The sequence below is a fragment of the Leopardus geoffroyi genome, chromosome D2 (genome assembly GCF_018350155.1).
Source record: "Leopardus geoffroyi isolate Oge1 chromosome D2, O.geoffroyi_Oge1_pat1.0, whole genome shotgun sequence".
Taxonomy (NCBI): Eukaryota; Metazoa; Chordata; class Mammalia; order Carnivora; family Felidae; genus Leopardus; species Leopardus geoffroyi.
The window spans coordinates 80972805-80985937 of NC_059334.1; the positions used below are offsets into that span (position 1 = coordinate 80972805).

Sequence of the window (13133 nt, forward strand, 5' to 3'; positions counted from 1 at the left end):
TATATTACCATATCTCCTTTATCCATTCTTCTATGGATGGACACTTGAGCTGCTTCCATATCTTGGTTATTGTAATTAATGCTGCAATAAACACAGGGGTGTGTACATCTTTTCAAATTAGTGTTTTTGTTTTCTTTGAGTAAATGCCCAGTAGCAGAATTACTGGATCATATGGTAATTTTATTTTTAATTCTTTGAGGAACCTCCATACTGTTTCCCACCACGGCTGTACCAGTTTGCATTCCCACCAGCAGTGCACGAGAGTTCCTTTCTATGCACATCCTCACCAACATTTGTTGTTGCTTGTGGGTTTTTTGTTTTTTGTTTTTTTAGCTGTTCTGACAGGTGTGGAGTCGATATCTCCTTGTGGTTTTGATTTGCATTTCCCTGATGATTAGTGATGTTGAGCATCTTTTCATGTGTCTGTTAGCCATCTGTATGCCTTCTTTACAAAAAAATGTCTGTTCATGTCCTCTGCCCATTTTTAAATTGGATTATTTGGTTTTTTGGTGTTGAGTTGTAGGAGTTCTTTATATATTTTGGATATTAACCCCATATTGGATACATCATTTGCAAGTATCTTCTCCCATTCAGTAGGTTGTCTTTTAGTTTTGTTGATTATTTCCCTTGCTGCACAGAAGCTTTTTATTTTGATGTAGTCCCAATAGTTTATTTTTGCTTTCGTTTCCCTTGCCAGAGGAGGCATATCTAGAAAAATGTTTCTGACGTCAAAAGATTGCCGCCTGTGTTTTCTTCTAGGAATCTTGTTTGTTTATTCATTCACCTATTGATGAACAGTTGGGTTATTTCTGGTTTTGAGCTATTGCACGTAAAGCTGCTATGAACGTGTTTACAGGTGTTTGTATCGATACGTTCAGAATTAAATTCATAAGATTTCATGCAAGTTTTAATACCTTTCTTCCTTCTGTTTTCATTGCAGAAAGTTATTGGATGGTACAGATTCCGGCGAAACACACAGCAGCAGATGTCATACAGAGAGCAGGTGATCCATAAGCAGCTCACCCGCATCCTTGGGGTGCCCGACCTCGTCTTCCTTCTCTTCAGCTTCATCTCTACCGCCAACAATTCCACTCATGCTTTAGAATATGTTCTCTTTAGGCCAAATCGAAGGTAAAGAAAGAATTCCCACCAGCCTCATGTAAACAGTAAAGATGTTGTGCAAATGACTGAGATTTATGACTTTGACAATGTGCATATTATTGCATCTTTAAAGAAAAGCTTTTGGGGCGCCTGGGGGGCTCAGTCGGTTAAGCCTCCGACTTCGGCTCAGGTCAGGATCTCACAGTTCATGGGTTGGAGCCCCACGTCGGGCTCTGCATTGACAGCTCAGAGCCTGGAGCCTGCTTCAGACTCTGTGTCTCCCTCTCTGTCTCTCTGCCCCTCCTATGCTCATGCTCTGCCTCTGTCTCTTACTCAAAAATAAATAAATAAACGTTAAAAAAAAGAGCTTTTAGGGGCGCCTGGGTGGCGCAGTCGGTGAAGCGTCCGACTTCAGCTCAGGTCACGATCTTGCGGTCCGTGAGTTCGAGCCCCGCGTCAGGCTCTGGGCTGATGGCTCAGAGCCTGGAGCCTGCTTCCGATTCTGTGTCTCCTTCTCTCTCTGCCCCTCCCCCCTTCATGCTCCGTCTCTCTCTGTCTCAAAAATAAATAAACGTTAAAAAAAAAAAAAAAAGAGCTTTTATAATTCTCTTTCAGCTAGCTTTCTTTGTAATGAGAGAAGGTATTTTCCTCTCAGTTGTATAAATTAAAATTGTTTTTGAATCAAGAAGCATTAGCAAGATATGTTAATTATGCATAAATTCTTATAGGAATAAATAGCTGGAAATCATCATTTGCTTCTCCATAATCCATTATGTAGAAATACAGTTTTACTGCTCTGGAAGCCTGTAATTTTAAAACCGATTTCAAAGAGAAAATTGTAAAATTGATCCACCTACTGGTTAATGAGGGTTTTGCATTGTGAACTTATGAAAGCAAAAAAAAAAAAAAAATCATGATTATGATCTCTATCTGTAAATAACAGAAAGGTTTCTTTCTGGAAATTCACTTGTAAACTGTATTACATCAACATTAGTGAAAATAATTATTATCAATAAAAAAAATTTTTTTTGACTGTTTTTATTTATATTTGAGAGAGAGACCAAGCTTGAGCGGGGGAGGGGCAGAGAGACGGAGACAGAATCTGAAGCAGGCTCCAGGCTCTGAGCTGTCAGCACAGAGCCGGACGTGGGGCTCGAACCCACAAGCAGTGGGATCATGACCTGAGCCGAAGTCGGATACTTAACCAACTGAGCCACCCAGGCGCCCCTAAATGTTTATTTATTTTTGAGAGAGAGAGCACGTGCAGGGAAGGGCAGAAAGAGGGAGACAGAGGATCCGAAGCCGACTCCTTGCTGACAGCAGGGAGCCCAGTGTAGGGCTCGAACTCACGATCGTGAGCTCATGACTTGAGCCAAAATCGGATGCTTGATCGACTAAGCTACTTACCCAGGTGCCCTTTGTGAAAACCATTCTTAATTGTTAAATAGCCGTTTGCAAGATTTCATTAAGTAATCAGTGGGTATTTCCTGAGCTCTTAACAACAACCTCAGCGCTCTGCCAGTTGCTGTGGGGATGCAAAGGAGGTATGAGATGGGACCTCTGCTCTCAAGGAGTTTACAGTCGAGTTTCTACCAGTCCATATGTCCTTGGGTTGTAAAAATAGGTGCTCCGTGAGACCTTCTGGTAGTTCATCGGTGCCGAGACTCCCAACTCCTACTGCCAGGACCCACGGTTCAAGCAGAGCAGCGCCTTTGACATGGTCTTTCTCCATGCTTCCACAGGTATAATCAAAGGATATCCCTTGCTATACCCAATCTAGGCAATACTAGCCAGCAAGAGTACAAAGTGTCTTCAGTGCCAAATACTTCTCAGAGTTACGCCAAAGTTATTAAAGAGCATGGGTAAGTTGAAAGTCAAATGGCAGTGTTTTCCTTTCTTCTGTGAACAGTGTTTAACAGATTCATGGAGACGAGCGAGATCAAGCTTGATGTGATTGAAGTGGAAAAATGCAGCTAGGTCATCCTCTAGCCCACCACCGCCACATGTCAGAATTTCATGCTTATCGAAAAGATAGTGTACCTTCACCAGGACTTTTGTTTTTAAACATTTGCCCCAGTTTTTTGTTGTTGTTGTTGTTTTTGCAGTCGATATAAAAGTTTTGAAAGAGTATGCATATTTCTGAGGTTCCAAAGCTAAATGTGGTCACTGAAAAATGGGTAGCGTTTTATTACTTTTCAAGTTGTCTTGGTGACGTGGGTTCTTTTTTTGTTCTCTTCCGTGATTCTAGTGGCATGGGCATTGCTGCTGAGACGGTCACTTGGAGCTGTAGCATTTACGTAACGAATCGAGGCGGAAGTGATAGGAAAATGCCTTTCCGGTCGTGATAATTTTGTGACGTCTTTTTCCTGTCTTCTAGTACTGACTTTTTTGACAAGGATGGAGTCATGAAAGACATCAGGGCGATTTATCAGGTGTATAATGCACTTCAGGAGAAAGTGCAGGTAACTCTCTATTTACTAGTTTTTTATCTTATTCGTAATGCCCAAGTGCTTTTAGTTCTACTTTAATTTTTAATCATCTCCCAACTGACAAATGAATCATGGTCCAAAAGTCAGAATGTGCTTTCCCCAAATAGCATCAGATGTGTGGGGCAGTCACTCACGTCAGCCTACAAAAGGCTGTCTCATTATGCGCCTGAGAGTAGAGAGTCTGAAGCACAGCGTTAGTATCACTAGTTTCAATACTTGTGACCCCGTTGATAACAGTGTCTTCTTTGGGGAAATACACTCCACGTTTAAAGCATTGCTGAGAACACAGCTGTCTCCATCAGGACACTCGGAGTTGGGACCGCATCAAAGGGCGCCCGTGACCGGTACAGCCCTGCTCCTTCGCTCTGGTTCACTCGCTTTGCCCCCAGCTGCCTCCATCGAGTGGGAGGATCTCCCTGGAGCCTGTTCATTCCTAGTCATTCATGCAACAAGTATTTATGGAAACATCTCCTACAAGCCGGTGATTGAGCCAGGTGCTGACAGTACTTTCCCACGATCTTTTCATCATCCGCAGTGTGTTCCTAGGAGTAATTTGCCCTGAACCCTAAGGACAAAAGAGGCTCTGAGAACAAGCGGGGAAGTGGTGTGGCTGAAGAAGCTCTCCCAGACCTGGAGAAAGCCTAGCTTTGAGGAAGAAGCCCCAAGGAATAGCGAGGGGAGTGCAGGCAGCTACCGAAAAAGAGGGAAGCACACTGATCAGCTTGGGGCCAAAGAAGAAAGCACACACGACACAGTTTCCAGCGCTAGTGTTGCAGAGTAGGGTCCCGGCCCACCTAGCAGCACAGGGAGCTTTATACAGGCTCGCTGGTGACCGGCCTACTTTCTGGCAGTTTCTGGTATTTCTGCTATGGAAGGAACGTGCAGTGAAAAACAGCTTTTTGTCCTAAATTCATGACCGTGCTCTTTGCAGGCTGTCAGCACTGTCTAGCCGACCTCAGAGTGGCTGTTCTCATTTCACTGCCGGCAACGCGTCGAGTGCCTTGATGGGAGTAGCCGAGTGGCATAGGTGTAGTCTCCCTGGCTGTCTTTATTAAGCCAGCCTTTGAAACTTTTCCTTCCTGCTCTCCCCAATGATAAATCTTTTCTGTGAAATAAGTTGGTTTGTGACATCTGATTTTTGATTGTTGGTTATAAATTAAAGTTGAAAGCCTCTCGTTCCTGTCCTATCTGTTGTTCATCCTTTGGATGCTAGACTGGTATGCGAGGGAAAGAATCAAATCTTTCCCGTCTTACCCTTATTTTTCAAGAGTCCAGAGGCTCAATAGCATCATCATCTTCACAGAATTAAGGAAGCAAGTCAGTGGATAACAGGACCTGTCCCTTGGGCCCTCCTGACTCTGCTCTGCCTCCCACGTCTGCTTTGTGACTCGAGGCAGCATCTGAGCTCTTCCTAGGGCTCCAGTCAGTGCTGTCTCCGTGGAACGCCTCGTGCTTGAATTTGAAACGGACTGTTCCTGTTGTCATTTTTTCCCTCAGGCAGTGTGTGCAGATGTGGAAAAGAGCGAGCGAGTTGTTGCGTCTTGTCAGGCAGAAGTGAACAAATTGAGAAGACAAATCACTCAGAGGAAACATGAAAAGGAGCAAGAAAGAAGTGAGTTTCCCATTACTTTCACCATTTGGTATCAGGGAGACGTCTCGTTTCAAACGTCGAACCATACGATAAATCACAGGAACCCTTCTACACTCGTCCAGCCCTGCGTGAGGCTGATGGCGAGAGAGCGTTTGCTGGTCTCTAAGCTTTCCAGAAGAGAAGTACTGTTTCCCATGGTGTCCTTCCCAAGTCTCTGAAACCAAAAGAGGAGATTAAAAGGAGAAAGGCTGAAGCAAGTGAGAATAAATCCCAGGAAGGGGTTGCGGCAGACTTGTGTGCCTTGACCGTTACGGTCTGTTCATAGCAGATGTGAAGTTCCTGACTGAGTTAATAACCCCGCACGCCTCCCGGGTGGGAATCATGTCCCGTGTTCATCATACCGCATAAAGGAGCGACCCAATATTCTTTTTTTTTTTTTTTTTAACTTTATTTTTAAATTTACGTCCAAATTAGCGTATAGTGCAACAATGATTTCAGGAGTAGATTCCTTACTGCCCCTGACCCCTGTAGCCCATCCCCCCTCCCACAACCCCTCCAGCAACCCTCAGTTTGTTCTCCATATTTATGAGTCTCTTTTGTTTTGTCCCTCCCTGTTTTTATATTATTTTTGTTTCCCTTCCCTTACGTTCATCTGTTTTGTCTCTTAAAGTCCTCATAGGAGTGAAGTCCTATGATTTTTGTCTTTCTCTGAGTGACTAATTTCACTTAGCATAATACCCTCCACGTGGTTCCATCCACGTAGTTGCCAATGGCAAGATTTCATTCTTTTTGATTGCCGAGTGATACTCCATTGTAGATATATACCACATCTTCTTTATCCATTCGTCCCTCGATGGACATTTGGGCCATTTCCATCCTTTGGCTATTGTCGATAGTACCACTCTAAACATGGGGGTACATGTGCCCCTTCGAAACAGCACACCTGTATCCCTTGGATAAATGCCTAGTAGTGCAATTGCTGGGTCGTAGGGTAGTTCTGTTTTCAGTTTTTTGAGGAACCTCCATACTGTTTTCCAGAGTGGCTGCACCAGCTTGCCTTCCCAGATCCAATATTCTTTTAACTTCACATTTGATTCATAGGATCACAGCAAAGGCTGTAATGTCTGTTTTTTGGTAGCTGTGGATGAATGGATACAATTAGGCTAAGGGAACAAGCTGGTTGAATGAGAATTAGGCCCAAGAATCTATGGATTCCAGCACGGGAAGAGACATGTTTGCTATAGCATCACCAGATTTAACATGTGTACATTAAATGTATAATCTTTTCTGATTTAATAAGAATACTTGCAAACCGGGACATCTGGGTGGCTCAGTCAGTTAAACGTCCGACTCTTGATTTCGGTTTAAGAGATCGAATCCCACATCAGGCTCTGCACTGACAGAGCAGAGCCTGCTTGGGATTCTCTCTCTCTCTCTCTCTCTCTCTCTCTCTCTCTCTCTCTCTATCTCTCTCTCTCTCTCTCTCTCTCTCTGTCCCTCCCCTGCTTGGATGCACATTCTCCCAAAATAAGCAAATAAACTTAAAAAAAAAAAAGTAACTTAAAAAAAATATTTGTAAACCAATTAAAAGGTAATTTATATTTCCAGGTAAGTGATACCTGATTCACATTTAGTGTTAACATTTTTTGAGAGATAATCAGAAATGCAGACAAGGATTTCTACACAAGAATAATAATCACAACTTTGTAACTCTAAAATCTTAGAAACAACCTATTGGAGTAGTCAAATAAATAGCAGTAGAATAATTGAATAAATTATGGCATATCTATATGGTGGAACATTGTACAGCCATTAAGGTGAATTTTTAATGACCTGGGATAATACACACTATATTACCAGCATATTACCAGATAATACCCAGTAATGACCTGAGATAGTACCCAGAAAGCACTAGGATGTAAAATCACATAAACACACAATGTCAGCTATGTTTAAAATACACACACACACACACACACACACACACACACACACGCACACACACACCAGGCTGGATAATAAGACTGGAATTCAGAAAGGGGGGGAAGGGTTGACATCTAAAATCTTTATCTTTTTTTTTTTTAACTTTTAATATTTATTTATTTATTTATTTATTTAACATTTATTCAGTTTTGAGAGACAGAGCATGAGCAGGGGAGGGGCAGAGAGAGAGGGAGACACAGAATCTGAAGCAGGCTCCAGGCTCTGATCTGTCAGCACAGAGCACGACTGGGGTTTGAACTCACAAACCGTGAGATCATGACCTGAGCCGAAGTTGGACACTCAACCAACTGAGCCATTCAGATGCCCCTAAAATGTTTATGTTTTAACTCCAACAAATCCTGTACTCTTTTCGCCAAAAGTCTAATAGTATTATCTAGGCGATAGAATTATGGGTGATTTTATTTTCTCTGTTCTTTTCTAAATTTTGCATGAGTGTTTTTCAAGGCTGTGGACTCCTAGTTGTGGTATTATTCCAGAACATACACAAAAATGCACTATATTGGGGTGCCCGCCTGGCTCAATCGATGGAGAGTGCAGCTCTTGATCTCAGGGTGGTGAGTTTGAGCCCAACGTTGGGTGTAGAGCTTACTTTAAAGAAAAAAAAAGAAAAAAAAATGTGCTGTATTTATGGCCTAGAACCTGGAAAATTGGCCACCTAATATAGGGCTTTTAAACTTTGAAGGAGAAAATGGTATACGAGTGTATTGTGATGAGTAGTTGTAAAGAAAAATGCTTTTTGATGTCTATCAAAGAAGAAACTCACATTCAAATGACTGCCACGGGTGGTAAGGACTGTTTATTCCCGTCCCCACAGTCTGTAAGCACAGTAAGCAACAGGGGAGGGAAACAGCACAGGGTTTGGAATTAGAAGATCTGCCTCTGAGTATCAGGGCCCCACTTCTAGTTGCCCCCTTAGTGAAGTCACTTAGCCTTTCTGAACTCTGGTCCCTTGTGTAATCATTTGACAAACCGTGATATTAATAATGACGACTTCAGAAGGTTTTTGTTAAAACCTTCTGAATAATAATAATAATAATAATAATAATAATAAAACCTTCAGAAAACCTTATTATTTTGTTAAATGATTATTTATTTTTGAGAGAGAGAGCACACGAGCCGGGGAGGGACAGAGAGAGGGCGACAGGATCCGAAGTGGGCTCTACACTGATAGCAGAGAGTTCGAGCTCACAAACTGCAAGATCATGCCCTGAGCTATAAAGCCGGACGCTCAACCAACTGAGCCACCCAGGCGCCCCCCGCAGAAGTTTTTTTTGAGGCTTAAATAAATTATAGGAACATGTTTTGTAAATTATGAAGTACCGTGCACATGTAAGATAATTAAGAGTAGTAATCAGTTTCACTGCTTTGTTGCCATTCTCTGGAACATTCAGGCTGACCGCTTAGTGCGTTGAGATGCAAAGCTGCCAAAATAGAGAAAGTGTTACAGTTTTCTTTGTTTTGGTCCAGGACTGCAGCAGGCGATGATCAGCAGGCAGGTGCCATCCGAAAGTTCGGGACCGGCCTTCAGCCCCCGGATGCCCTACGCTGGGCTTGCAGCCGAAGGTAGAAGTACGCTTGGAGACGCAGAGGCCTCCGATCCTCCTCCCCCTTATTCTGATTTTCACCCAAACAATCAAGAAAGTACTTTGAGCCATTCTCGCATGGAAACTAGTGTCTTTATGCCTCGACCGCAGGCCGTGGGTTCTTCCAGTTACGCTTCCAGCAGTGCCGGACTGCAGTGTCCCGGGAGCGACACAGACCTTCCTCCTTCCCAAAGAGCAGCCGGAGACAGTGTCGAGGAGTCCGATGACAGCGATTATGAAAACTTGATTGACCCCACAGAACCCTCCAACAGCGAATACTCCCATTCGAGGGATTCTCGAGCCCTGACACATCCCGACGGGGGCTCCAGGAACACTCAGACCTCCCAGATTTAGCTGAACAAGAAACTCTCCACTTAGCATGGTTTTTCTTCATTGCTTATTGAGAGAGGTTTTTGAGGACTTAATCTGGGGGAGGGGGGAGAACTGCTTTCTCAGAGCCCCGGACACCCAACAGGAGGGTCCCCGGGCACAGAACTAACTGGTAGGAGCCTCACGTCCACCGGTTCCCACCTGCAGTCGCAGTGCGCAGGTTTCGCGACCGAATCATTAAGATAATCAAATTGTCCTAATTCTGGTGCGATTCATGGATGTACTGGTAAATTTAGGCAGAGTGAAACTTATCAACATAGTTTCTGTTCTTTCAAATAAATTGGAAAAATTAGAGACTAAGCACAATTAGTCTATAAATGTTCTATAAATCAAAAACTTACCTCTTGCACTATCATGCCTTGAAATTTACTTTTTCAAAGGGAAACGAGTTTAGCAGCAGCCTTCAAAGAACCTTCTTTCTATGATGAGCCAAATTCATCTTTGCCAGAAAGAAATTTTGATAATTCCAAGAAGCCTGATTGGAACAAATCGGATGGACCTTCTCTTGTCTGCATGACTTTGTGAGATCAAAAGAGAGGGCTTTGTTTCAACTCTTTTCTACTAGCCTGATATCTGTTGTCACTTAAAATGGTTGCCTTTAAAAAAAAAAAAAATGTAGAGATACTAATTACCAGTAAGTAATCATCCAAATAAGTATGTCATAAAATAAATTACTTATTTTTCTTTCGGGGTATGACAGTGACTGCTTTGTTGCACTAGCCACATTTATGGTCTCTGTTCTGGAGTCTTCCAGCCGAAGGACACACAGCAGCAGATAACAGAAAGGAGTTCTGCTCCAGACCTGCGCTTCATGCGGAACAGACTCCAGACGCAGTGGAGTTAGCCGAGTTCGTACGTAAGGGATATAACGCATTTAGCAATTCTGACCAATCCTAGTGTTAGTTTTATTTGTGGAGGAAAGGCGTTTGATAAACCATTTGGGAATCTTGGTGACTAGAGATTCGTTTTAAATCTGAATAACCATACTTATTATTTTTTAAATCGCTACTTGGAGGATAGTTGCGGAATGTGTAGAGACTTTCTGTTGGGATGCACTTCTATTTTTATTTAATTACCGCTTGTTTTCTAGTTTTGCCCAGAATGTGTGAAACCACTAAAGACATTCATGAGCGCGCTAGGCTCCTGGTTTGGAAATGACAAGACCCAGCGTTTGTGATGAGGTCAGCCCGCGAAGTTAATGCTTTGGGATGTGACTGCCTTTCCCGTGAACTGGTTAAAACCTGTGAGGATAAGAAGGGTTTTAAAAGAGGCTTAAAATCCGGGTTCTGGAAGAGTAGAACCCGGATTGTTTTGTTGGAGAGAAGTCGACTCCCTGAGCTTCGGTTCCAATACTAAATGACACCTTGTAGACCGAAAAATGAAATGCTAAAAGTGCCGTTCTTCCGAGATCCACTCTGGGGTCTGTACTCTCCTGCTGTCACGGTTTTGTTGGCCTTACACCACTGCCATTCGATTTGAGATGTTGCAGACCTCTTCATCTGCACATGTGTTCTGGTTATCGGCTCCCTTCTAGCAGCTTCAGCACCAGTGTGAATTTCATTTTTTTAAGTGCCATAGCCATCTCCTCTGTTCAGATTCTGACATTCAGGAAAATATCTTTATTTTTATGCCATACTGAAACCTACAATGTGTATCTGACAAAGCAGTTAAATGTGACAATAAAAACTTATTTAATCATGGTACCACCGTTGTGACGTCTGTCTCAGCACCCACCAAGGTCTTGCCTCAGTTCACTCAGGCCATTCTTAGGAGACTTAATACAGTGTTCTATCTTTTAAATGTTCGTTTGTTTGTTTGTTTTTTTGAGATAGAGTGCACGTGCAAGCGGGGGAAGGGCAGAAAGAGAGGGACAGAGAGAACCCTAAGCAGGCTCCATACTGTCAGTGCAGAGCCCCACACGGGGCTCAAGCTCACGAACCATAAGATCATGGCCTGAGTCGAAATCAAGAGTCGGACGCTTAACCAACTGAGCCCTCCAGGGGCCTTTTAATACGGTTTCCTAAAGGTCACGAAAACTTACCGGCGTTCAGAATTTGGGTAAGGCTGGTTTCGGGAAAATCCGAGAACACTATTTACTAATATGTTCCTGTTGGTTTCAAGGAGCATGTGTTGAGTGCCAAGAGAACGGAGTATCCATTGAGTGCAACACTGAATCTTAGAAAGTCCCCCAAAGGCACCTTTCCCATAAGAACTGGTCTTGTTTGAAGAGATTCCTGCCTGAATCAAGCTAACCACGTTTAGATGTTTTAGACGTTACAGAACCTGGTGCTCCTAGAGTCGTAGGGATTACAGAACTGCCTTCTGATGAGGATCTGCTGGCTAGCGAGCACTTTCTGGATTCTGTGTGAGCCGTTCCCGGTGAGCAATGTATCTCTTCCAATATCCAAGGCGAGAGGCTGTTTCAGTGAGATTTTAAATTTTTTTTTTTTTTAACGTTTATTTATTTTTGGGACAGAGACAGAGCATGAACGGGGGAGGGGCAGAGAGAGAGGGAGACACAGAATCGGAAGCAGGCTCCAGGCTCTGAGCCATCAGCCCAGAGCCCGACGCGGGGCTCGAACTCACGGACCGCGAGATCGTGACCTGAGCTGAAGTCGGCCGCTTAACCGACTGAGCCACCCAGGCGCCCCTCAGTGAGATTTTAAAATGGGGGCTCTAGCCCTTCAAGATTCTACTCTGTGTCTCCTCCAACTATTTAGAGAAAAGAAGACAGGATTCTTTTAACTTACATAGAAGTCTGGCTATGCTTAGTTACGTGTTGGAATTGGCTTTTCTGGGGAGGGACCAAAACATAAAAACAGAAATTTCATCCCCCAAATTCAGACTCTAGGGATTTATGTTTTAAAATTCCAAAGTGGAGCAGTGACAATAACTGCTTTAATAAAAAGATTTTTTTTTAAGTTTATTTATAATCTCTACACCCAGTGTGGGGCTTGAACTCTTGACCCTGAGATCCAGAGTTGCACGTTCCACTGACTGAGCCAGCCAGGTGCTCCCAAAAAAGATTTAAATGTACCATCTTGTGAATCCATATCTTTTTTTTTTTTTTTTTTTGGAGCGAGAGAGGGCATGAGTGAGCAAGGGGCAGAGAGAGAAGGAGAATCCCATGCAGGCTCCACACTGTTAGCATGGAGCCCAAAGTGGGGCTCGAGCTCACCCGGTGCAGGGCTCGAACTCACGAACCGTGAGATCATGACCTGAGCCGAAGTCATATACGTAACCAACTGAGCCACCCAGGCGCCCCCATATCTTTTTTTTTTTTTTTTTTTTTTAGTGTTTATTTTTGAGAGAGCGTGAGCGGAGGAGAGGGGCAGAGAGGCAGAATCCCAAGCAGCCTCCATGCTGTCAGCACAGAGCCCCATGCGGGACTCCATGACAAGATCCGTGAGATCGTGACCTGGGCTGAAATCAAGAGTCCAGCACTTAACCGACTGAGCCACCCAGGCATCCTGTGAATCCATATCTTACGCAGCTAAAAAAAAGGAGTCTGGGGAATGCAAAATAAAAATACAATAGAAAAAACAGTTATTACCTTGTTCTGGGTCAGTACAGGTTTCATTTCAGTTGCTAGAAGATCATTCTACAAGGCTCTGCTTCCTTCTGTGTCACAGCAAACCTTAATTCTGACAGGAAGACTGAAAGGAAACTGGTTCTGCAAAGGTGGTGCTAATAAATAGTGGAAAATGTTTACTTTTCGACCTCATGGCAAACAGATTCAGGGAAAGTTCTGGCATTTCACTCACATTGTCTTCCCTTTTACAGTGATTTTCATGATGTCCTAAATAAAGCAGGAGAGTCAGGACATCGGGTACATCCAAACTGGGTTGCTCTGGGGTGTCTCTGACCCCTGGAGATTGGGGAGGGGTCGTCTCTCTCTAGCAGTGAGGCCTTAGAACCTCAACAGGGAGAGGTCCTCTTGAATGCCAGGTGCCACGCATGATCCAGAATGTAGTA

At 43.5% G+C, this 13133-nt stretch overlaps 1 protein-coding gene across 1 annotated transcript in view; it reads left to right on the forward strand.

The window, feature by feature from the left end:
* The window catches only part of ABRAXAS2 (abraxas 2, BRISC complex subunit), a 31467-nt gene extending 20606 nt beyond the window's left edge, over positions 1-10861 (forward strand). Inside the window, exons 5-9 of the mRNA XM_045439173.1 lie at positions 941-1131; positions 2844-2963; positions 3479-3563; positions 5088-5202; positions 8653-10861. Of these exons, the coding sequence (XP_045295129.1) occupies positions 941-1131; positions 2844-2963; positions 3479-3563; positions 5088-5202; positions 8653-9122 (981 nt within the window). The 3' untranslated portion in view covers positions 9123-10861. The remainder of the gene's footprint in view (positions 1-940; positions 1132-2843; positions 2964-3478; positions 3564-5087; positions 5203-8652) is intronic.
* Positions 10862-13133: the final 2272 nt, after the last annotated feature.